The sequence below is a fragment of the Brachyhypopomus gauderio genome, chromosome 18, assembly GCF_052324685.1.
Source record: "Brachyhypopomus gauderio isolate BG-103 chromosome 18, BGAUD_0.2, whole genome shotgun sequence".
NCBI classification, from domain to species: Eukaryota; Metazoa; Chordata; class Actinopteri; order Gymnotiformes; family Hypopomidae; genus Brachyhypopomus; species Brachyhypopomus gauderio.
This window is the reverse complement of record NC_135228.1, coordinates 10,739,249-10,764,381: the sequence shown is the minus strand read 5'-3', so window position 1 is coordinate 10,764,381 and position 25,133 is coordinate 10,739,249. Positions and strand designations below refer to the sequence as shown.

Genomic DNA, 25,133 nt, shown 5'->3' with positions numbered 1-25,133 from the left:
TTGCCCTCTTTCAGAGTTGAGGAAGAAATCTGTCTATGCAGACCTTTTTTTCCACCTCTTTCACAATCCTCATGACTGACTTGGGCAGTAGGTCAGCTGTGCTGTTTCAAGTGTGATTTCAGAAAGTGTTACACGTTGACTTTTAAACCTCGAGTTCAGCTCGGCGGGGGCTGCCGGGCCGGCTCCTTTCCTGTTTGCCCCGTTAAGGGGCGTTTCTAGCTTAAGATGTTCCGCGGTCGCCTCTGCCCACTGTTGCCAATGTGCTGAGTGGTTTGCACTTATTTCCAAGATCGAAAGCTGCTCACTCCTTGTTTTTGAGGCTGACTTGGCCGCAGGGATAATTTTTCAACCACAAAACATGCATTTTCTATCTTGGGAAGCATGTAGCAGGTTCAGAACACATTCAGCACATTAGCAACATTCTGCTGAGGCACCTACCATGGAGTGATCACCCCCCCCCCCCCCCCCCCCTCCATTTCACTCTCCCCCCCTCCTTTTTTAAAATTGTCTTTGTAATTTATTTGAAATTGTAGACCATTACTTAGAGCCCCCTGATCGTACATGAGTGGGGTTTTGTTATTTGCATATTGACGTAACTTGTGCACTACTTTCATTTAAGTTTAGGTTCCAGAGTGAGATGAACTACAGTTTCGTAGGGGTGTCAAAACAGATATTACTAGGGCCTTCACACCACACCTGTTCATGTGCGTTTTCTTTGCAAGTTGGCCGCTTTTGTATCTTTTTTTGTTGTTGTTGTTTAAGCGACAGCTATATTTTTTTCCTTTCTGTATTTTACAGAAATGATTTTAGATGAATTTATTTCCAGATTAAAACCAATCAATAATCCTCTCATTATTGTCACTATAAACCAGGGTAAGAGGACTTTTTCTGACATCCTATACAAATACAGAACACTTGCATGTTTCTATTTAAATACTACACTGTACAAATGTACATAAAACGTCTCTTTTAGGGTAAATTTTTATGGGAGTTTAAAATTTGTATTATCTTGTAAATAGAATGTGAATATTATACACATTTTTCATTACTGAACTTTGATTTCTTCCTCTTTGTTGACACTTTGGACTAAACACTGTATGTTACGTATGTGTGGTATTTCTGTTTGAATTTCTGTTTGTGTTTTTTGTTGCTGTTGTTTTTGTTTATTCTGTTTCCCATCACATCTATTACTGTGTTGTTCTTCAGCCACAGTGCTGTCCGATTTTATCACTGAAATTCATAGAAATGCTTAGAACATTTATGTACTATAAAATAGCTCTCATTCATTTGATATTGTTGGTCCCTTCCAAATCCTGATGGAATGAAATGTTGGCAGTTGACTCCAAGGAAGTCATCCTCGTTCATTTAGGACAGAGGTAGCTTGTGTTGTCCTTCTGAGACGTTTCTGTATGTTGAACTGTTCTCAATGTGTATATGTTGTATTCATTCTGTGATTCACAAAAAGACGATTATCTTGGCAACAGCAGTTCAATATAGTCCAAATCAGTTTAGTATTGAGAAGAGATTGACCAGAGAAATTTACACATATATTATGGATGCAATATGATTTATGTTTTAAAGGTACTCCCATGAGCCTTGATTATCCTAACTTGTAATTTAAAAACAATTTTTGTGAAGTGAGTATTACTGGATACTAATGGGTTTTCTGAGTCTGTTGCGAGCATTCTTTGTATTTTGCTGTATTGAGAATAAAATATATATGATTATTGAAATTTATCGTTGTCTCCTCAAGACATGTCAGGAAACATCTCTACATTCTTCTCCATACCTGGGTGTTGTGTACTGCTCCTGCACTGTGGGTGCGTCCCTATTGTGTACTACACACTAATACTGTAAGGTGTGTGTATATACACTAATCTTAATTGTATGGGTTTTGCAGGTTGATACAAATAATATTTACGTACTACTCTGTTTTGTACTAATGAATGATTGCTATGTCCACATACGTCATTGCAACCCGCGGTAATTTTCGACATGGATGTTTAAACCTAAATTTTGATATTCTGCATCATTTACAAATGTGGCCCAAAAACTGATTTGGGGCCCAATCTGTATGCAAGTACTACAGTATATAGACTATTTCAAGCTTCCTTGAGGAATTTTGGGTAACCAAACTGCACTGCAATAATAGGTACTGTAGTTTATTACTGGTTGCTTAGATATATTGGTTAATATGTTGTACCGAACAAAAATGGTTTACATAATATGCAAAGCCATCATCCTACACAGTGCCACTACTGGTGTACCACTGGTTTTTAAGGGCCCTCGGGATCAGGTCCTTTACTCACACCCAGAGTTCAGAGCCTACAGCAGGTGAAAAGACGTTCACTATGCCAACAGTAAATAGGGCTCTGGCCTTAAGGCTATTTTTTTAAGTCTCATACAAGTATTTAAGTTTACAAGTATAGATAACTTATAAGTGCTAAAATGAATCATTGAGTCTTGACAAAAAGGAATTAAATGTTAAGCTATGAGTTTGAGCAATATTCCAAGTTTAGTAAAGCTTGTATGGGTGGTGGCAGCATTAAAACACGACGTTACATGAGAGTTGACGTTACTGTCAACTCTATATAAAGCCAATCTACATGCCTAAGGCAACTTTAATTTTAGCTCCATTGTAACCATAACCTATAAATGCCTCAATTTTGTTTCCGAATAATCGACTCAAACACATAAACGCCATTGATGACTCACCAAATAATCTCTTTTCCACCGTTTTCCACTGGGTTACCCCGCCTCTCTGGTGGAGTATTGGCTGACACCACGCCAGGTCTCGCCACTTTAGGTACAACAACGTGTTGCGTTTTTCTCCCTAAGGGAACAATGAAGTGAAAATAATTTCAGAAACGCGTTCGTTATTTTTACTTGTGATTATATAACACACGGGGAAACAATTCGACACTACCGAAATCACAGGTAAGTAATTTTTCAGAAATATCTTACTGGCGTTAGTATGGCTTTATATACAGAATAGTTTCGGCCAAAACGACGTACGCGAACAGGTGTATCGACTGCTTTGTACTGATGGTTCCTAAATGTGGATTTATTTTTAAGTATTATTTTGTCAACAAACTTTCAAACAGTTGTTTAACATAAGTTCTTAAAATTATTATGCCTAAACTATTACCCAAGCAGTCTCTTTATAACCCATTTGACAAGAACATGTATAATAGTCTGCTAATGTGCGAGTCAGGAGAGTGAAACTTCGTCAAACCCGTTTGTATTCAGTCACGTCTAAGAAAAATATAGCAAATCTTTATAGAATAAAGGCGAATACACCTTCGCCTTTGACTCTAGCTTCTGCACAGTTAATGAGTAGACAAACCAAATACATTACTTAAGAGAAAGTTTACACGAAGTCGGATAGTTGGTGAAAGTAATCACTGCAGAGTGAGAATGCAGGCTAACGTATGCATCGTGTTTTTATTAAACATTTTTATCTGCACGTTTTGTTATACTTTTCTCAAAGACAGTCTAGTGGTCGCCACTAGCGTGCAGTGAATTATTCAAGGGGTGCCTTTGGCCTAATAATGTTTGTATGGAAATATTGGTGTTCATTGTTTGAACGAAACCAGATACCAAGGGTTTTGTGTTGGTGCTGAACCCAGTCTGTGCGCGGTTGGTGTAAACACTGCCTCCCTGCGTCCTCAGTGAGTCGGAGCACGGTCCACTGCTACAGGAAGGTTTACTAGGAGAGAGCACGTACACACCTGACCTCAGTCTCTGGTTTCACAAACAAACCATACACCCCCTTACAATTTATTAGAACTGCTGAACAGAAAAAAAAACTAAATGCTACCATGACAGTTTACTGCCCAAAACCAGTTAAGCGGAGTTATCATCAGACCTACACAGGTTCAATATATCCCCACGTATTGCACTTTTATATTTTTTGTCTATATATATATATATATATATATATATATATATATATATATATATATATATATATATATATATGTCTATATGTATATATACTTTTACACTTCCTTCCACCATATGGCTGTGCAGAACAGAACTATTTGAATTTCACAATTAACACATTGGCTTGAACTGCAAACCATCATAGTGTTTCTCATACACATCGCTCACAGTAACATCACTGCTGGTTCTGTTTTCATACAAACCCATCACATCATATGCTCTCTGAATGAAATGGTGGCACGAATATGAATATTGTAAACCAGGCTGTCAGTGACTACTGAATGTATTCCCTTCGGTTTACAGTCACGAAAGCATTTAAATGTAGTCATGGTAACAGATCATCACACGTCATTTGCTTCCTCTCCATGTTGGTTCGATATGGTGTCCCTGCAGTCCCTGTCACTGAAGAACCCACTACGGCTGGGACCGACATGAGTTATTAATGGTGAAGGTAAACCAAAGCCTTACGAGGACACATGGCCACTGCTGAAATGGATAGTGTACAACTATTAGCCAACAGTAGCCTTTCCAGACGTGATGCTGGCCATCTGCTTCTGCGTTATCCAGCATGTGCACTGTGAATGGTGGCTGGTTCAGTCATGCAACTCCTAATCCTGAGTAGTAACCACCCACCCTGACAGTTTCAATGGAACAAATGCCAGCGCGCCATTGCTCTTTCCTGTCCTGGCAAAACAACCTTTTCTTTATGAATATTGTACCTCAAGGACGTTTTTGTGGCCCACTACACGCTTGCTTGGAACAACATTAGTTGTAATCTGTGGTGAGGTCAGAGATAAATGTCCTGCTGGTTTTGGTCTTATTGCTGGCTAAGTTCAGCAGCATTCTGTGATGCCGAATTCATATTGTAGTGATGTATAATAACACATTGAACCAATATGCTGATGCATTACATACTTCATGCTCTGGACGATAAGATCAATTTGAGGCATAGAACAGGGTGTTTGTTTTTTTTTTATGATTGATCATTCTTCACATTTATACTCAAATGCAATCAATCTCAAATATTGGCATGGTTTAAATGTATTCATAGCGTTCTACAATTATTAATACCTATAATTAATTTATTACACTGGTGCATAAATGAATAATGAACTGAAGATACACTACATGCTTATTGTCATGGTTTACATTTTCTGTGTTGTCAAGAGTAGAATATGAACTGAAAATATGAAACAAAAGGCTGGTCAACAATAGTGACTAATCATACATGTTCAGTTCATTGGACTTCGTCACTGTAATTTGTGGCTTTAGGCTGGTGTAATGACAATGAGCTTCCTAACTGTGCAGCTCAAGTTCTGTATCACAGCATGAATCAGACAATAAAGGTATCTTTATTAAATACCTGCATAATGAAGTCAGCAGTTTACATCAGCAAGTCCATCAGAAAGACATTTTACCTTCTCTTTACTCTGACTCTGGCTGCACTGAGTCACTGAATGACTTGGTGAAAATTATGATTTAATGGAGCTCTCTGTGGGTGATTGGCTATGGTGTGGTTTTATACACACACACACACACACACACACACACACACACACACACACACACACACACACCAGCACTCTTCCCCTTGCAACTAAACATGGGGAACCACCAATGTGGGACTTTCCCTTATTTCTAAGATAAATATGTTCAAAACTGTAACCTGTTTAGCACCACGATGAAACATGAGATATATGGCACGCACACACATTTCCTGCATTAGTGGCAAAGTAAATGGCCAAAGTGAAAGGGTAAAGTTTGTTTTTGGTATAAGAAGGTGTCTTTTTGCAGCAGTATCACAGTTCAGAGATCTGAGGACAGGGGTCCTTTCTTCAGGTATCATGTGACTAGTGTTAAAGTGCTAGGCCAGTGGCTGCCGTAGCATGTGCACTGTAATAAAGTGTACGGTCGGTGCGCACGCCCGTGGCAGATACTAAGGTTTCATCCTTATTGTCCGTGATGAGAAGGTGTGTGTGACGAGCCATCACAGGGCCTTAAGATATTTGCAGCTCCGGTGATACTGACGTGACATCTGCTCATAACTGAGGTATTTACAGTACGGGGCCGTGTGGAAGACGTTCCGTGTATCCCGTAATCACGTCAGCAGTGCTGTACCGTGCCGGTAAATCGTGCAGAGGTGAGGCGGAGGTGGCCGTTGCCGTCCACTGGCGTTTGGCAGAGCGGCTGTGCCGTTGCTGCCTGTCCTTCTCCTCTTTCCTGTTTTTCCCGACCTCCTCTCTGTTCTCCACTTTCTTCTGTTTCTCTCATTCTCTGGTCTGTACTGGTGCCAGGTAACAAAGTTCAGTGAATGTAACATTGCTACAGTGCAGCTGAAGTTTGATCTGCGTGTGTTTTGTTCTATAGTATGTCCTCTGTATCTCTCTCTCTCTCTCTCTCTCTCTCTCTCTCTCTCTCTCTCCTCTCTCTCTCCCTCTCTCCTCACTCTCTCTCTCTCCCTCTCCTCTCTCTCCCTTTCTCCCTTTCTCCTCTCTCTCCCTCAACTTGAATAGGATACCTGCTCCAATGGGTAGGTTTGTCATCAGTTAAGAAAACTATTACAATGAACATAATGAGTTCTGGAGAGCACTTATCACACTTTCCTTCACATTGCCAACCATTAGGATCCTAATAGCAGGTATTATCTTAAACAGCATTCATATTTTATCCTAAAGGCTTTTGAGTCAGAATTGTTAACCAGAGAAAAGGAATAGCCGTATTGGAAGCTAATTTCTTCACTGGTATTTATTGCTGTGCTTAAGGTTTCCAATTCTAGGAAGACTTTGATCAGTTCTGCAGGTAAAAGCAAGATGTGAAAAACCAAATGTCTGTGCTCAATGCAAACAGCAGTGTGCTGTGAGTGTGAGTGTGAATATGATAAAAGATTTTGTATTGGGTTCCTAACATTCAGATACATATAAGTACTGATTGATTACTAAAGTTAAGTGCTTTGATATTTTTGCATGTGCCAGTGTTTACAGATGATCGTAAGCTTATGCTACATGATATGCACTAAGGGAAAGTAAAGTTTGATCAGATAGTCTTATTAGGTTAATTATTCAGGGAGGGTCTTTCTGTTAGGGAATACAAAGACATATTTGTGTATGGTCTTTGGAGCTGGTGAAACTGTGTCTTTTTGCAAGTCAAATTTCAAAGGCAACTATGCAAATGTCCCCTGTTGACATGTCTTGAATGGAACTAAATGTTCCTTCTTCATTGTCTATATTACCTGGCTGACTATGGTTAGGAACTCTTGTTTAGAGTATGTTTAGATATGTCTGTTTAGAGTATGGTTAGGTACTTCTGTTTAGAGTATGCTTAGATACTTCTGTTTAGAGTATGATTGGGTACGTCTGTTTAATTTACGATTGGTCTTAATTTTATCCTACAGTGATGTGAAATGTATTTTACAAGCCCTGATATCATCTTATTTCCATTACCAACTGCTGACTCATATGTATGGATGCACACTGGTAGAGCTGGTGGAGAGAGTAAATAATGCATAAGTGAGTGTTCAGTGCCTCCACTTAATTATTAACTGGGTCTTTGAGCCAACCAAGAAGGAAAACAGCTAAGTGCAGAGCTAAACAGCAGGCTTCTCTGTGAATCTGCACCTTAGAGTCATATCATTCAGAGGTACATGAAACAAGGGTAAGCCAGGTGTTTGTGTTTTACTTGCTTATTACTTGTTTTTCTAACATTTGTTGTTGTTTATAGTTTATTTTCCACATGATTTGTTAGTATTTGAAATTCATGATCATTGCATTTTACATATTCAAATTCAGGTGAAATTCCTGCAGTTTTCATGCTAAAAGGAGATTCAGTTGCTTGACACTGTGATAAATGGGCACTAAATTGATTGATTGGCGGGTGTGTCACTTGATCACGTGTAAATGGATAACTTTTGTATGTTATATGAGAAGTTCGAGATGTTCTGCTGCTCATGTCATGTTTGTCCAGTGGATTTGCAGGACACACAGATGGATCTGGTAGGCTTGAACATTAGCTCCCAGCTTCCAATAATCTAAACATTTTTAATATTTCCAAGAATGTTCTGCTTTGGTAAAGTTTGCCAGCTTTATGATTTCCGCCGTCAGGAAATGACTTGCAAGATTGTTTCTGTCTTAGGATTAGAACTTATACAAGACTGAAAATTAGACGTTGTCCTTTATATTCTGGACAATACCCATGAAAATCCACATATCATACATGCCTGAGCTGCCTCCAGTTGCTGGCCCATCTGTTTGCTGTTGGATAATTAAGGAGGCCGTCTGGAACACAGGTTAATGTTTGCCCACCCGTCTCCTGGTGCGGATCGTTTCTTGCATGACATAATGCAATATGTGCCAACGTTATTTGCTTTACCTGTGTCGGCTTATCGTGCACATTCCTGTGTAATTGCCAGGCCTTCAGTGCAGTGATAAGACATTGGTGCAAACGCCTTGTGTCTGCCACAAACCTTGGGAAAAAAAGTCCAGCCCAAATTGAATGTGTTTCTTGCATTTAAAAAAAAGTGCCAAGGCGCCTTGCAAAACCATGTAGCCCATACAGTGGATTTTTGTAATGTCACTTGGATCCTTCAGAGCTGTTTTACTGACATATTGAGACCTTTAGGCTTATTTATCCTAATGCAATATGACTGCTAATATTTCCCAGCAATCACTGTGCTAAGAATAATTGTCCCATATATGTCCTTGGTTAATCACTATCAAGATATTGACCTTTGTAATATACCTTTGAAATATATCTCAGAATGTTGCAATATAAAGATCGTCCCTCTTCAATCTTGAATGTTTTTTTTTATTTGCGAACTGTGGCCTACCTTTTTTTTTAATCAGTCACAGAGCTCACATGATCCCATAAGGCTTGTTGAGAAAAGTGTGGGCCAACCATGCAACAAGGGTTGAGCACCGTGTTTTTAATGCATTGCGGGGCATGCCACAACAACAGTGTGTCATGCCATCTGTGTAGTCTTCTGCCCACAGTTCTATTGTCCGCGGAGAAAAATGCTGCCTTGGAGGAGAATCTAAACCCGGCAGGTTTTAGGAGTGGCGTGTAATTACAGCGAGAGAGCACAAACGTGATCGTGAATGTCATGGTGGCTGTCCCATGCACAGGGCTTACGTTACATTACATTACATTACGTCTCTCTGGATGTATATGTTTCAAGAACGGCCATTGTTTGTTTGTTTTGCCACTATGCACCCTCTACTGTGCTGCTTGGAGCATATCTTCATGGTGTCATCTTAATGGTGCAGTGCAAAGGTCTTTGGGCCTAATTAACCAAACACAATCTTGCGTAACGCGCCATTAAAGGCGTTTATTAAATACTGCCAGTATCCCCGTTAGCCCCGTGGGGGTTCTCAGGCTCCGGTTCAGTGTCACGCTGGGTCTTGAACTGGTGCTGTTGGTGTTTGGTGGAGTCCTCCAGAAAGGACAGCTGTGAATACCGGGGCTACAATTAAGGACAGCAGTCTACTGTCTGGGAAATGGCTCATTTCCTCCCTGTTTGTTCCCCACATCCTCTTGTTTTCCACACCGTTTTATATAACGGACGCTTTTCTATCGCCCTTTAAGCTCCGAGACTTCCTTCTTAGCAATGAAAGATGAAACTGGGTGGGGTTTTTTAAAAACAAAATTCTTCATTCGCTAAAACCAACCTAAACAGTACCATAATGCTAAATATTCATTGACATATTTTTAATCATTTAAACATTGACTGATTTATCTCATTATACAGAATTCCCATGAATTGTTCTTGCAATCTTCCCCAGAGGAATGGATTTATGTAGAGGGGATATAACTTTCTAAATCATGATTTCTCTTATTCTCTAACCCAAATTTCATATACAAAATTTTGAACATATATTGGAATTATTTTCACTTTTTCTTGCTCTCTGAGACACCAAAGTCTGTCTGTCACCACATTTCTGATCTCTTGTGTCTTTGACGTCATTCACACACTCTTGTTCAGTCCTGCTTTTACTATATTTGAGTTTATTTACTCAACCCAAGGCAGTGTTCAATTATATTTCTCTTGAGATTCTGTTTCCAGACTCTCCACCTTATTCTTGCTTCCATTTATAATCTTTACATTTTTATACTTTTTTTATCTAGTTATTACACATTTTAAATAAATAGGTCAGAGGTCAGATCTGAGTAACCCCTTACCATATGCTCAGCAATCCCAGATAGGGTTCTTTCCCATACTGGGTCAGTACTTATGTTGACTTACACAGTTATTGTTGTTATTGCAAAATTGTCTACTTCAATGACAAGTGTTTTGTGGCAATTGACGGACCCATGGAGAAAGTCAACGCCGCAGTCAGACATCAGCGCTGCTCACGTGTGGTGGAGCCCTGGGTGATACTGGTTTCATAGCAGCTGCACCTGAAAAAATGTGTCCCTGACGTCCTCGGTGCGTGAAATTCCTCCCTGCCTTCTGGTTCAGCTTAGCCACCCTAAAGTGACTTTCTCTGGGCGCTTTCTCAAGCGCGTGCATTTGTAACCTCTTTTGTTTTTTTGAGTGCCACAATTGATGTCAGGGATGCTGTTACGTGAAGGGACCTGGTGACAATGGAGGCCTCCCTCATTGTTCCAGAAAGCCCTCACCATACGTGGCTGCATTCCATTAAGATGTGACCAGAGCCTGTTATTTAAGACCAGTGCTGTGCTCCAAAATCTTGTAGAAAATATTTCCAGTAGTGCATAACAACAGGGCTCTTTGTACTGACTGATATTAATATGTAGAGGAGTCATATTGTGATCAAATGTTTTCAGTAGATTTTTAAACACCAGTTTTGTTTTCTGTGGTCTTTGTGTGGTGTGACAGCACACCTAATGCTCTTTTAACATTTTATGCTGAAACAAAAGGTAGATATTTGTGTGTGTGTGTGTGTGTGTGTGTGTGTGTGTGTGTGTGTGTGTGTGTGTGTGTGTGTGTGTGTGTGTGTGTGCCAGAGGCTGTGATAGAGTGCTTTAGGTTAAAAATAGCTTGCCCATGTTGTTTGTTATACTTTGTGATTCAACAACCAGGTGGAAATAGCAGGAACTTGAAAACAACAACGTTGCCCACAGTTCTTCACACAGGAAAACAAACACACGTGTGTGTTTTTGCCTTCAGAACTGCCGATAATGCAGATTTGCTGCCTGCATCTTCATGATGCCAATCTCCTGTTCCACCACAACCATAGTGTGCTCTGCTGGATTGAGATCTGGTGAATGTGGAGGCCATTTGAGTGCAGTGAACAGTTTGAGCTGATTTGAGCTTTGTGACGTGTCACACTATTCTGCTGGAAGTAGCCATCAGAAGATGGGAACACCGTGGTCATAAAGGGACACGATGAGCAGCAGTACTCAGTAAGATGTGGCATTCAAACGATGTTCGGTTGGGTGGATCTGCCTTCCTGGTTTATGTACGTGAAGTTCTGATGTTACCATACAAATGTTACAGCAGACATTAAGACTCATCAGACAAAGCAGCGTTTCTCCAGTCTTCAGTCGTCCAGTTTTAGTGAGCTTGTGTGAATTGTAGCCTCAGTTTCCTGTCCTTAGCTGATGCTTCCAAAAGTGGGCTTCTGCTGCTGTAGCTCAACTGCTTCAATGTTCGATATTCAGAGATGCTTTTCTGCGTGCCATTCTCCAACAACCATGCCATTTTCAAAGTCACTTCAGTCACGTTTCTTCCCCATTCTGATCTTTTGACCCTTTCTTGCTCATCCTCAGTTTGAACTTCAGCAGGTTGTGTTGACCATGTCTACATGGCTAAATGAGTTGCTGCCATATGATTGGCTGATTAGATACTTGTTCTACCGTGCAGTTGAACACGTATACCTAATTAAGTGGCCAGTGAGTGTCTGTGTATGTATATGTATAACACAAGAGCTGTAGATGCTGGGATCTACCACACCAGGCAGGACCTCAGATGCAGGCTGTGCAAAGTTATCAAGTGGCTAGCATAGTATACTGAAACATCTGTGCTAAGTATGTGCTTGAAGTTTCAAGGTCAAAGTGGGACACACCCTGAAAGATGGTGGAGATTGACCAATCTAAGATCCCGTGGGACTTCCAGGTACACACTAACAAAATGGTAATGGCTAACCAACCAGACCTATTAGCGATAGACAAACATCAGACGAGGGCTGTAGGGATAGATGTAGCATTCCCAAGTGATAGAAACATCCGGAACAAGGAACATGAAAAGCTTGAGAAAGTGAAGGAGTGAGAAGGACTGAAAGAAGATGTAGAAACGACGTGGAAGGTAGAGACTCCAGAAGTGGAACAACATGACTGCTAGGAAACTGACCCTCAAGGTCCCAGACCTCTGGCGGAGAACCTGATCTCCAAGGAGAAAAGACAGGAATTTTCGACTGTTGGTGTCTGTTGTGTATTCTGTGTCTGTTGTGTGAGCTACCTGTTGGCCAGGTTTCTCCAGAAATCCGAGAGGTCCGCATACCACAACGTGACATTGTGATAAAAATCAAGGTTAAAAGAACTGTTCAGAATTATTAACCTAAAAGTGGTTAAATGTGCTGAATCATTACTTCTGGTGTATTAGCACACCACTACCATATAATTATGGTGTATTGACTCCTGATATTAAATTACGGTCCTCGTATATTTTTTAGATCCTGTTGGGATGTTATTTTCAGGTGAAAACTTTGTGAGAGAAACCGTCACCCTGTGAAGGGAGGATGGTATGATTGAGACTGTCACTCAGGGTGAATGGGTGCTGTGGCTCCTATTCCAAGGAGCTGGTTCTGATCTGGTCATCAGAGCTTAGGTTTACTTCCTGCTGTACCTGGGTTTGAGTCCTGGGTATTAAGCCTGTGTCAGAAGCTTGGAAATTAATTTTCGCTTTAAGAAACCTTGTTCATACCACGTCTATTAGTATGTAATTGCTCGATACGTTGGTATTGGAATATTCAAATCTGACTGGATGTAGTGACACATTAATTAGTCCGAGTTCTGGATCAGTGCACATGCGTGAGGCTGGAGAGGCCTTTTACAGAATCTCACTGAGTTCACTGTCTGCAGTGAGCCCATGTGACATTTTTCAAAGACAAACAGTAGTTTCAATTAACAAAATAAGAGCAGCGTTCAAGTTCAGTGCAGTACTTACTTCACTTTATGCTGTGCTGCGTATCCTGTGACTTCATTTTAAATAGAACTAAGGACCAGCACAGGGTGATCAGCCTGCCGGCATTAAGGGGGAGGGACGCTCCTGTGACTGAGGGTTTCTGCTGCGTTTGGCAGCCCTCCATGAGCAGAAGACTCAGCGAATGAATGGCACCCAGGCCCTTTCTTTATTTTGAAGCCAGCCAGGAATGTGAGGCCTTTCCCCCCCCCCTTTCTTCAGACACCATTATCAGGGGTGAAATATTCCCTCCGCTGGGCCTATTGTGTCCTGGCAGGGCCGACGTCACGGGCGGGCAGGCCCGGCCTCCCGGCTGGGTCTGAGGAGCGGGAGGGCCACAGGAGCTCCTCTCAGCACTCGCTGCTCAAGCACCGAGGTAGGAGGTCAACTTCACCAGGATGTACTCGCACCAGAGTTTCAGTGGAAACGTACATTGTTTTTTCCCCCCTTTCTCGGACTAAAAGGTTTTCCATCGGCTACTTCTGGTAAGGAAGGAGGGGAGGATGAGTGGCTTTGTTGCATCACGTAGACGAGAGGTTTATAACAGCTTTACCTGAACATTATTCGGATATGGGAACACTGCTGTTCTTTGTAAATGAGACAATGTGCTATTTTCATTTGATGTTAAGAATGTAAACGCTGTCTCCTTGATATTTTTTGTCTTGGGGAGAAATCTGGTTGTCTGTATATTGTGTTGCAGACTGTTGGTGCCATCTTTTCCACTGAAGTGCTCCCCCGTGTGCAGGGCAAGATCCTTATGAATCCCTTCATTCCTGCATATGTACCAGCGCTGTTTTAACCCCCCCCCCTTCCCCATTTTGATCTGTTCGATTGATTGAGTTACGAGGGCCAGCATGACGGCTCATTACTTGAAACTTTTGAAGTTAGTCATCCAGAAGAAGTGTTTCCAGTACACTCTGTCCAAAGAGAAACGTCACCTCCCCTGTTGTTGCTGTCAGTTCTCACTGATCTGGGCTCTGTGTGACCTGTGCAGGTGCATATGAGGAAACCGGAGTGAGAGGAGTCAAGATTAGCAACCTGCATGTCCTTCTTAACTGTCACATGCCACTTCTGCTCTTGCCAGTGATTTTATCTGTAAAAGGACAGAGCTTGCTGATAACATGTGCACTTATTGCTCTTACCTTTACCCAAGTTCATACTGATGATACAATACAGGACACCGCTCAGTTAAGTTAATGTTTTGTTTGTTCAAAGCTTTCTTAAAGCTGTTGTATCTGTAGATGTCTAATGTCTAGATGTCTGAAGACATCATGCCAAATTCAGACATCAAACAATCCCATAAATGTAAATGTAATATGTTTCATGCATAGTGTTCCTCAACAATGCATAATCCATCTGTAATCCAAGAGTTTTCACATGATTAATCCCCAAATATTTTACCCAGGTTAAAATGACATTCCAGACATTTCTGATTACCGCCACCCCCGACCTGAAATCCAAGGCTCTTATTAGCTGCGGTGCAGATGGTGTCTTTCATTAATCTCTTCTCTTTAGCACCATTACATTTACTTCTTAACTGTCACTAACAAAAACGTTATCCATTCACAATAAGTTGACAAGTTATGTACTTCATATTTATTATTTATGTAATGCATGTTTATTATCCTTCATTCATTTTTGATGATGCTTCAACTTGGTTCCAGTTTAAGTATTAAGCTTTTTTCCCCTTCTCGACATTTGACCCTCCTTTTAGTGATTTCAGCCATTATGGTAGTGAGCTGATGTGTAGAAATCAGTAACCATGTTTTGGAAAGAATTCTACAGAAATTAGAGCAGGAGAGATTTTTCATGTAATTATTAAACAGAGAGAGCTTTCCGAGTACTGTATTGAACTTGAAATGTATTTAGACACATTCTTTACAAAATCTCTAACCTTTACAAACAGCTACAGTCCATCCTGCACATTCAGTGTGAACACATTCATGGTCGAGTGTGGCCCTTTGAGGTGTTTAAACACGTGCCTATCTACAAACTAGAAAACTGTTGTTGGTTAACATCTTGCCCCAGTGGACGTGCAATGTTGAAAATTTAACACAAACATGCTATTTTTAGTCAACACAGACACCCTGACAAAGCAACATATACAGTCTGGATATCTCGAACACCACAGCTAGGTTAGAGCAATCAGATTTCTATCAGTCATTAAAAACATATTACCAACCAAAAATTCCCTTAGAATCTGATAACATCCACTTATTGGTTCACACATTTGTTTGTGAATTTATTTGCTCAAGGGCAATGCCTTTGCATATTTGTTCATGGAAACAAACATAGCGTGTTGATTAAATGCCAGTTAGATTAAATGAAGGCTTCATATAAGCTACTGTCCCAATGGGAAATACACACCCTTCATCATCTGTGCCTTTTCCCAGCAATTTCAAAACAGCTTTTCTTATTATCTAAATTATATGTACGGCTCACTGGCATGATAGCTAACTGCGAAGGACTTTCACTGGCAATGCCATAAGCTCCTACATTTTCATGTTGTTAGACATGTAAGTAGTGTAAGTTCAGGTATAACATGTACATTCAGTACATCTGGCCTCAGTCATAAATAGTGTGTCTGTTTTTCCTTGTAGGTTCTGCCAGAATCGCGTAATTTCAGTTCTGCGGAGAGAACAGCACACTGGATATTCCTACCATCAAAGGACATAAGAAAAATGACTTGAAAATAAAAGGTATTACATCCTTGTTTCATTTCACTGGGTCCATTTGTCCAGCTTCACATCCAGATGGATTCATACAACTTCCAGTTTGAGAGAATGAGCAACCTTGACCTGCACCCTCTCAGTCTTCCTGTGAGTCGACTGTCCCCTGCCAAGTCCACCAGTAGCATAGACCAGTATACCCACCACCACGGCAAAGGGGACTCTGCCTACAGCTCTTTTTCGGGGGGCTCCTGTGCCCCGGACTATTCTTCACCGTTTCTATCAGACGATTTCCACCCACATGGCCTGCAGTACTCAGATCTCAAGTATGTGAACGCTGTGTACGGTCCTAACATCCTGGAGTCAGACCCAAAGAGCATGGACCAGCTCTATCGCTCCATGGAGGTTCTCACACAGCAGCGTAATCAGAGCAAAAACGAGAGCCCTCGTGTTAAAGACCCTCCGCTGCCCTCCAGGGCTCTACCATCGCCGCCCCCGCCTCCCGCACCTCTCAGCTCCACAGGCACGAGGAACCTCGAGACCTCTCAAACGCGTCCGAGTCCCGAGGGTCAGCTGGCTGACCTTTCGTCCTTTAGGCCACAGGCGGTTAATCCTGAAGTCCTCGGTCCCAGGCCTGACCCTGCATGTGGATGGAGATTTTCAGAACATTATCAGAGGGACCAGCTGACGCCAGACGCTGAGTCAAAGCCCACAACCGTTTTAAGCCGACTGCCACGGCAGACGAGTCAGCCGGACCGCTCACAACAGACGAAGGGAGGCCAGACGGCCGACCCCCGGCACTCGTCACAAAATATGATCAGTGGAAGTATTCAACACAAAGGGCAGTTTTACTTTGTCACTGGCCTGTACAGATCTTCTGAGTCCAGCGTCTCGCAGCCACAGTGCGTGTCAGACACTCACAGGCAGGCTGAGAGGCAGAGATCTCACAGCACTATGGAAAACATGTTTGTGAATGTTCCTTTGAGAAAACCAAGCAGTCCTGGTGGCCCCAATGGTCAGTTGTTTTTTCAAGAGGATAAACAATCAAGTCCTCCGAATGAATTTGAGGAGCCTGCCAATAACCATGAAGACAAAGCTTCTCAAGGTGCAAATGTCTTAGAAGATAGCCAGAAGATCACGGACACAGGCAGACATCACACCACCAATCACCCTATCTTCTACTGTGGTCCAGAGACAAGCCTCTCAACATCTGAGTCCTCTCAAAATGAGACCCCTGAAACAGACCGCAGCATTCATACAAAAGAAGATGAACATGTAAACAGACTGACAAGACAGTCCTTGGTAGATGTGCCTTCTGAGAAGATCAGCAAAGAGACCACACCTCTCCTGTATCACCTCACTGGGGCTAACCAGGCCACCTTTATGAACAAAGCCAAAATGGAGAAAACAGCTGGTTGGGGGTGCAAGGATCCTGACTGGGGCAAAAATAAGCAAAAAGCAGAAAAACAGTCTCTTTGTCCTAGTGGTGACAGATCACACAGTGACATGTCTAAAGAAGACACAGTGAAGGATTTCTCCTACCCATGCAATACACTGGATGATTCTTTCAAAAAATATTATAAAGAAAAGTTGAAGGATGCACAGTCCAAAGTTTTGAGGGAGACGTCGTTCAAAAGAAAAGATTTGCAACTCTCTTGGCCATACAGAATTGAGCAGAAGTCTGAGAAGAAGCTGTCCGTTGCTCCACAAGACATGCGTCCCAAGCCTGAGAACCTCATCCACCCTCATGTTCCCAAGCTTCAACAAACAGAAAAGGAGACTGTGAGAAATACTAGTCAATACCTTGATAAAGTGATTGAGAAAGAGACTGTGAAGCCACAGAATATTGCACAGCCACAGGTGCCCCGAGTCGGCCATAGGAAGAGACTAACCCTGGAGCAGAAGAAGCTGTCGCACTCCGAGCCGGAGAAACTGCACCAGCTGTCAGATGGACCTGTCCACGCAACCTGCCGTTCCCTCGGTAGTGAGAGTGAAGCGCTGCTCTCAGAAGAAAGCCGAGGAGAGCTGAGCCAAGTTACCACCAGACGAAAGGTGTTTGAGACAAGGGGCCGCACCATGTCGGCCTCCAGCCTCTCAAAAGGCACGCTCAAGGACCTTCAGCACAAGGCCTTGGTGGCGTATATGGAGCGAAAAACTGCCCTAAAGGTAGCAGAGCGCCAACTGCCAGCTCCACAGGTGCCCAGCCAGAGGCATCCATCTGGGGAGAGGGAGTCTGACTGGGGGCCCAGACCTCATTCGGCCAACGCAGGTTCCAAAAAGATGGCGCTCAGGCCGCCCTCTGCAGGTCGCATTCTGGACTCCAGCACTGTGTACGCCCAGTTCCCCTCTGCTCAGACCAGTGGTCACTCACGGCAGTCCAGTCGACCAGAGGAGCTGCCACCAACGTCAGGGAAATCCGTGTCGGTGGAGAGTCTCCTGGATGAGCCAGAACCGCCTGGATCTTACAGAACCCGCAGCACCTCCACCCCCCATGCCACCCACCAGGTTAGTTGTACACACTGTCAACATAGTGGTAGCATTATGTTTGTCAGGTACATATTAATCCAAAAGTTAATGAAGACTGTGTTGTATGTTACATTTTAAAATGATATTTTATTATAGATCCATCGGCATTTTCGTTCTTCGTCTGTGCATATCAAAGACATCCCAAGGTAAGATTTGAGTGACTGAGGAATATGACATGCAATTATTAGTCATCTGTTTTTACTTTTATATATAGTATTTTTAAACACATATCTTGTTTGTTTAGTACTCTGCATAAAGTGGAGGATGCAGCAGGTTTTAGGCCCCATGCAGCGTCAGTTCCAGACCAGCGACCAGCAAGAGTGATGGCTTCTCGAGGGAAATCGATGGAAGAACTTGGGGTGTCAAAGGTCACCAGGCCTAAAGTTCTAAGCAAGAGCTCAGAACAACTAAATGAACACCAGACCAGTCATGTAGCATCTGGTAGGGAGAGTCATTCTTTGTCGTTTTTGGTTGAGACGCAGGAACATACCCAAAGAAAACTCAGGCAAGAGTATGTTCCTCTAGCTGGCTCTGGGATGAACATCCAGACCATTCCCGATCTCCATTGCTCTAAGGAGCCAGGCTCATTATCCACCGTCAGAGTTTGCACTACCTCCCCTGCCCACGTGAACTGTTTTCCCAGCTGTGATGATAAACCACTACTGAGAGATGGTAGAGAAGACACAACTACAATCAGTTCCCTCAAAGGATCCACTGAGAGCAGTCTGGGTGTCAGGTGATTCTTTCTGTCTAATTCTCTGCAATAGATAATGAAAATTAGCAGTGTATTGTGCTAAAGGGGTCATCGTTTTTTTTCTTGTCCTCTGTGTCTTTTAGTAAATTTAAGGCAGTTCCTCAAGAGCAGGTCTCGATGAAGGTCGAAATGCCGCCTGGAGACCCGAGTGACGTGCATGAAGTATCTCTGAGTGTTGGTGTAACGACAGACCCCAGTCTATGGGCCGTGCCTCCTGAGACAGATGACAGTAAAGGAGATGAGTGCCCAGCTTCTCAAAATGTAACCTCTGGTCACCCTCAGAGCACACAACCTACTCCATGTGATACGATGGAAACAGTGCCTAACCTTCTAGACCCTGATATTGACTCTGTCTCTAAACATGATGGAGATCAAGAAAATATGGAAACTGAGAAGAAATGTGAACCTCTGGAGGCTGAGAAACCGGTAGTGGGTGATTCTAAGGACCAGCCTCAGTGGGAGACATTGGTTCAGGAAGTGGTCTCAGCAGACCAATCACTAGCCCGCATTTTATATCCTATAACCAATCGGAAGACAACGCTCATGCTAATGGAGCAGCTGTTATCTGAGGACACCCTGCTGATGGAGGAACACTACAGAAAAAAGCAGGAGCAGAAAGATAACTCACCTGAGCAAACTAACCTGAGCAGGTGAGTACCACCCAACGTGTTTTATATACAACGTGTTTTATATACGTGCTTATACTGTAGCTCTCTCACATTCACATGAATATAAACACACAGGTGGTGGCCACATGATTTGCAGAGTTCATTTGCATATAATGACGAGTCCTTGACTTACACATGTACACATTTGCTTTGTCTCTCTTTTTTAAGCCCCGAGATGACAAACCCTGTTCAAGTAAATAACCCTTCAGTACCAGCCGATGACGGTGTTTGCCTGCCAACTCAGCAGCACGCACAGTGCAGTACAGGAGCCGATATCGCAGAGAAGAAGGTTCGTGTCCCAGAAACCATTTCACCCTTCGCTAATGCTCACATGTTGTGGAAAACCACGGACAATTTCAGTCAAACGTTTTCCAGTTGTTCCCCGATGTAGATTCCCAACCGTTCCCCACCTCCCCACCTCGACTAACCACGTCCACCGCTCTCCCCCCAGAGGCAGCTTGTGGCCCGCATCGAGGCACAGCTGAGGTCCGTGGAGGGCCTGCGGTCCGCCCTGCAGGGGGAGGAGAGGCAGAACGGCGAGCGGGGCGACGCCATGGAGGCGCTGGTGCGCGAACGCTGTCTGCCCGCCGAGCTGGAGCGCTACACCCAGTTCATCGGGGACCTGGAGCGCGTGGTCAGCCTGCTGCTGTGCCTGTCAGCCCGCCTGGCCCGGGTCCAGAACGCCCTCACCACCGTGGACGACGACACGGACGCCGAGGAGAAGGTGAGAGAGCCGGCACCATAGGATTAGAATTTCAGTTAGAAATGAAGGTTAGAATCAGGTTGGGTAAAGGTAGAATGAAATTATTTTGTTTCCATGGGGTAAAAGTAGTGGTTTAATCAGACAAATGTTTGTTTTTGTTTTAGTGGCGGTGGTGGTGTTTTAGCTTTTGATTATGTGTTCACAAATTAATATAGATACTTCATGAGCATCAATATTCCTTGGCTCAGATGTAGAGACAGTCAGTCAGGGCTGAGTGAAAAGCCTCTGTGCTCTGTGGCTTTAAGCAGCAGTTCCTGGTACTGTCACCGAAACTGCTGTGGAGTTTCGATGGGTTTTGCATCTGCACTGCCCTCTGGTGACAAATATTTGCACAGTCCTATCCTGTCGCATTCTGCAAATATCAGAGGATGACACCAGCTGAGGTGTGGCGAATGCTTCATAAACCTCACGCCTCTTTAGCCTGGTAACATTGACTTAAAGCTGTTCATAATAGAGGCACTTTGTTTATATCCTTTTGTACTTTTGCCAAGAGGAAGGGCGTAAAGTAACTGGCTGTGGTGCCTGGCAAACCTGGTATCTGCAATGTGTGTCACTCTTAGTTTAACTGTCTGGAACAACTAACAGAGAACCCTGTGATTGCCAAATATTGTAGCTACGCCTCTGATGGTTTGGGAGACGTTTCTGGCTAGCATGTTCAACATGTGAAACAGCTAGTGTTCATTGTTTTGGCAAATATAAATAATACTGATTCTAAACTGAAAGGCAAACATAAGCCTTAAATTTGGCTCCTGATATACACACATAAGCAACAGCTTATACAGCAGAGTTGCATTAGAAAACACGAGTGAAATACATTATAGGCAGCTGGGGAGAGCTGAGTAGTTATAATTAAGGACAAGTCAGCAAAACTGCCATCCAGTCTTATTCTACTCAGTTTGGTTTCATCAAGTACATCACCCAGATTACACAGAGTAGAGCTTTTTCATTGCAATGTTACCATGCTGACCAAACAGCGTTTTCCAGCTGCCGCAGGGCTCATTTAAAGCCACACGCTCTTTCTGTTCCTCCCGCAAAAGCAATCGCTGGCCAACCGCCACCGGCTCCTGTGCAAGCAGAGGGAGGACGCCAAGGACCTGAAGGAGAACCTGGACCGGCGCGAGCGCGTGGTCTCCGGCTTCCTGGCCAAGCAGCTGTCGGGCGTCCAGCTGCAGGAGTACCGACGCTTCGTGCAGACCAAGGCCTCCCTGCTTATACGCAACAAGGAGCTGGACGAGAAGCAGAGACTGGGTGAGGAACAGCTTGAGGCCCTGCTCAACACCATCTTCCCGTGAGGACACCTCTATCATCTCCTGTGAGGACACCTCCATCATCTCTCCGTGAGGACACCACCATCATCTCCTGTGAGGACACCACCAACATCTCCCAGTGAGGACACCTCCATCATCTCCCCGTGAGGACACCTCTATCATCTCCCCGTGAGGACACCACCATCATCTCCTGTGAGGACACCTCCATCATCTCTTGTGAGGACACCTCCACCATCTCCCCGTGAGGACACCTCCATCTTCTCCCCGTGAGGACACCTCCATCATCTCCTGTGAGGACACCTCCACCATCTCCTCCAACCATCTGCTGCCACCTCCCACCCTCTAGAATCCGTCCCAGCCAGGGATCTATGGCTAACTGAAGGCCCTGTCGAGTTCGGTAACGATTCCACTTTATCGGAGGGGGACAGCCTGGACTATGGTGGCCAATCCCTTGGCTGTAAAAGACACTGCTGGTTGACTTTTGTAGTGCTTGTAGCCCCTGTGTTTGACCTTGTATTATATGTCCTGTAATCACAACCCACTTCACATGTTAGCAAGCACATGTGGTAACTAGGAAAAGCTTTAAGGTGAGGATTATGACTAGAATGGGCGGAAATGATTCAAAACAGATAAATTGATGCCCATTTTTCCTTTGTAGCGAGTAATTTATTTTTTTACTCTTAAAGCACTCTAAATGAAGACCAAATAAACAAATAAATATTTGAGAAAAAGCACTTTGGTATTGTAACTATACAAACATTTCTAATCTTAAGAACCTTGTCTCACACTTCATAGCAGCATTATCGCATCCCCTAATGAATATTTATTTTTACTGATGAGTCTTATTTTCACAAGTGTAATTTTGGTTGTTCGACAGCAGTGTGTAATGGACAATTCAGTGGACACTGATCACACATCAAAAAGAGATTCTGATGATGCATTCTGAAGATTTCACACTGGAGAACTGTGGTAACAGGGTTTGTAATGTCATGTAATATCTGCTGTCCCCAACTGTGTTATGTAGTGAAGCCCTCATTTAACAGTCTGATTTACGTGACAATCGTTTATTAGGCATGTACATGTTTTAAATGCCACTGGGTAGCTCATTGGTTAAGGTACTTGATTAGTAATTAGATGGTTACCAGTTCAAACATCAACTAAATGCCCTAAATGTAAAATGTCATGAGCCCACTGTTAAGAAATAGGTTCCAGCTAAAAAGTGAAGTTACAGGAGCTCCAATGAGACTGTAAAGAGGTGAGAAGTGATTGCTCACTGCAGGAGCTCAGCAGGCTAGAGGGGTTTCTGGCCTGAAGCATCAAGCATGCATCTCCTTTCTGATTTTAATGGACTATGAATCCATCTGATCTGAAACCATCTGAGCTGTGAGCAAGACCCGGGGATATGAGACTGACTAGCCAAATCATAAAGCGCTGTGTGATGACTCGGAGATGTAAGCCTTACCGTGTAACCTTTCAGTGTGTGTGTGTGTGTGTGTGTGTGTGTGTGTGTGTGTGTGTGTGTGTGTGTGTGTGTGTGATGCTGATTGGCTGATTTTCTCAGTTGTTGAAGATATTCTGGGTTTTCCAGCACAGGACTGTGATCCAGTCCTCTGGGTCTTTGACACATAGTTCAGTAATGGGATTCAATTAAAAAGAAGAAACCACGTCATGGACTGGAAATGATCACATTTTTGTACAGCTACAAGTAGTTTATGTGTCAGTTCCACAGTCACACTACTCCAGTTATTCTGTTTCTACAAAAATGTACTGAAATACATCTGCAGACATAAAAGCACATGTGAATATGATGTGTTTAGGGATTTCTGAACTGGGTCGTGTCCGATGTGTTTACTTTTTGTCCTTTGGTTCTGCAGTTTTAGAACATTAGTGTGATCATTCTTTAATTGGGATCATTCTTTAATTTAATTTAGGACATTAGTGTGATCATTCTTTAATTGCTTGCCCATTAGAGATTATTACAAAGATTCTTCACTTTTGCTGACACGCTTTACCCAAACTTAAAATGAATGTTGAATATCTATCTGAACACACACTTCCAAAAGTTTTTTCAAAATTGTACCATCCCCAAATCTATTTTTCCTCGTCCGTTTCCAAGTTTTTCAAAACATTTATGAAGACGTATTGCTGTTTACCATTTTCATTGGATAAACACATGGATATTTGTTTTGGCTTTTGTACAGCCAGGGTTGGGTTGGGGGCAGTGTGGGGGTGGGGGGTGGGTTGTGATGCTGATATCTGTTGTGGGTCCATGTATATATGGACACAATTAATTCCAGAAGCATGTGAAACACCAGTAGTGTTTTCTACACAAACACAAGAACCCACCAGCAGCAGGGCAGCACATTCTTGCCTTTAAGATTCCCTGGCTATTTCATGTTATGTATACACACAGCTATTGTGTACCATATCATTTCTCAGTTGCCATGTATCAGCGGGCTAGTCTCATGTTCTCAACAGTTGAGGGCTGTGTAGTTATGTGACCCAAATAGAGGCAGATTATAAAACAGAGTATGGAATGAGTGCATTTGTGGTTCGTTCCCATTCATCTTCCTGGAAGGGTGCTAATCTTTCAGACTGCGTTCTTACATGCTTCGAGTGTCCATGCGCTCTTTGGGTTGTGAAGTTTTTTTTTTCTCCTTCAGAGCACTTCAAAGTGTCTTTTGTAAAATGTACTGTTCTTTTCCATTGTTTTGTGCTATAATGTGAATAAACAACATTTTCTCTCCAAGTGAAATGCCTCATTTGACTGATTCGTGATGATGAGCCTCCGAGAGGCAGTGTGGCTTCCCTGAATCATCTTCTGAGGAGACGTTCAGCAGCAATCAGCTACTTTCTTTCTGAACAAAATGTTCATCACCCCACATTCAAATGTACCAGCAGGTGACGAACAGCATTTACTTCATTAAAACCCCATAACATTGAGTTATTGAAAGCATCCATGTGTATCTACCATTCCAGCCTCTCTGGTTTCTAAAAGAGATAGCAGTGGAAACTTTTGCTGTCTTGGGGGGCTGGGAAGCCTCTTGTTCTTCAGTTGGAAGGGATATGACATCATGGGAGCGGGCGGAGAAGTGAGATGTTTCTCACATGGTCACATATCTCTCACTATAAGCGCAGCCATGGCAGCTACACTGTAAAACTGGTCTCAGATTAGGATGTCACTGTGAGGGTTGCTGGTAAGGTTAGCATTGTCAATAATGTGGTTTTGCTTTGTCTGTGAAATATTTTATTTACATATTTCTTTATTTTTGAGCATGTCTTGGTGATTGTAATGTAATTGCAGTTAGTACAAACACCCAATAAAAACATTTGAAATATATAGATCAGTAGCGAAGTAACTACATACTACTGGCTATGTGTGAAATATCACATGACCAGTAAAA

General features: G+C 42.8%; 1 protein-coding gene across 3 annotated transcripts; it reads left to right on the top strand.

Annotated features, from left to right (window-relative positions):
* The first annotated feature begins 2,801 nt into the window (after nucleotides 1–2,801).
* On the top strand, nucleotides 2,802–24,478 carry shroom1 (shroom family member 1). Of its 3 annotated transcripts, none has more exons than XM_076979811.1 (8): nucleotides 2,802–2,937; nucleotides 15,682–18,255; nucleotides 18,373–18,422; nucleotides 18,521–19,012; nucleotides 19,114–19,680; nucleotides 19,867–19,987; nucleotides 20,150–20,422; nucleotides 21,499–24,478. In XM_076979811.1, exons 2-8 carry the CDS (start codon nucleotides 15,835–15,837, stop codon nucleotides 21,751–21,753), a joined length of 4,179 nt encoding a protein of 1,392 aa, XP_076835926.1. In that variant the 5' UTR covers nucleotides 2,802–2,937; nucleotides 15,682–15,834; the 3' UTR covers nucleotides 21,754–24,478. The 3 variants fall into 3 exon arrangements, with proteins under 3 accessions (XP_076835926.1, XP_076835928.1, XP_076835927.1); XM_076979813.1 differs by lacking the exon at nucleotides 2,802–2,937 and adding an exon at nucleotides 7,462–7,596; XM_076979812.1 differs by lacking the exon at nucleotides 2,802–2,937 and adding an exon at nucleotides 13,440–13,566.
* The last annotated feature ends 655 nt before the right edge of the window (nucleotides 24,479–25,133 follow it).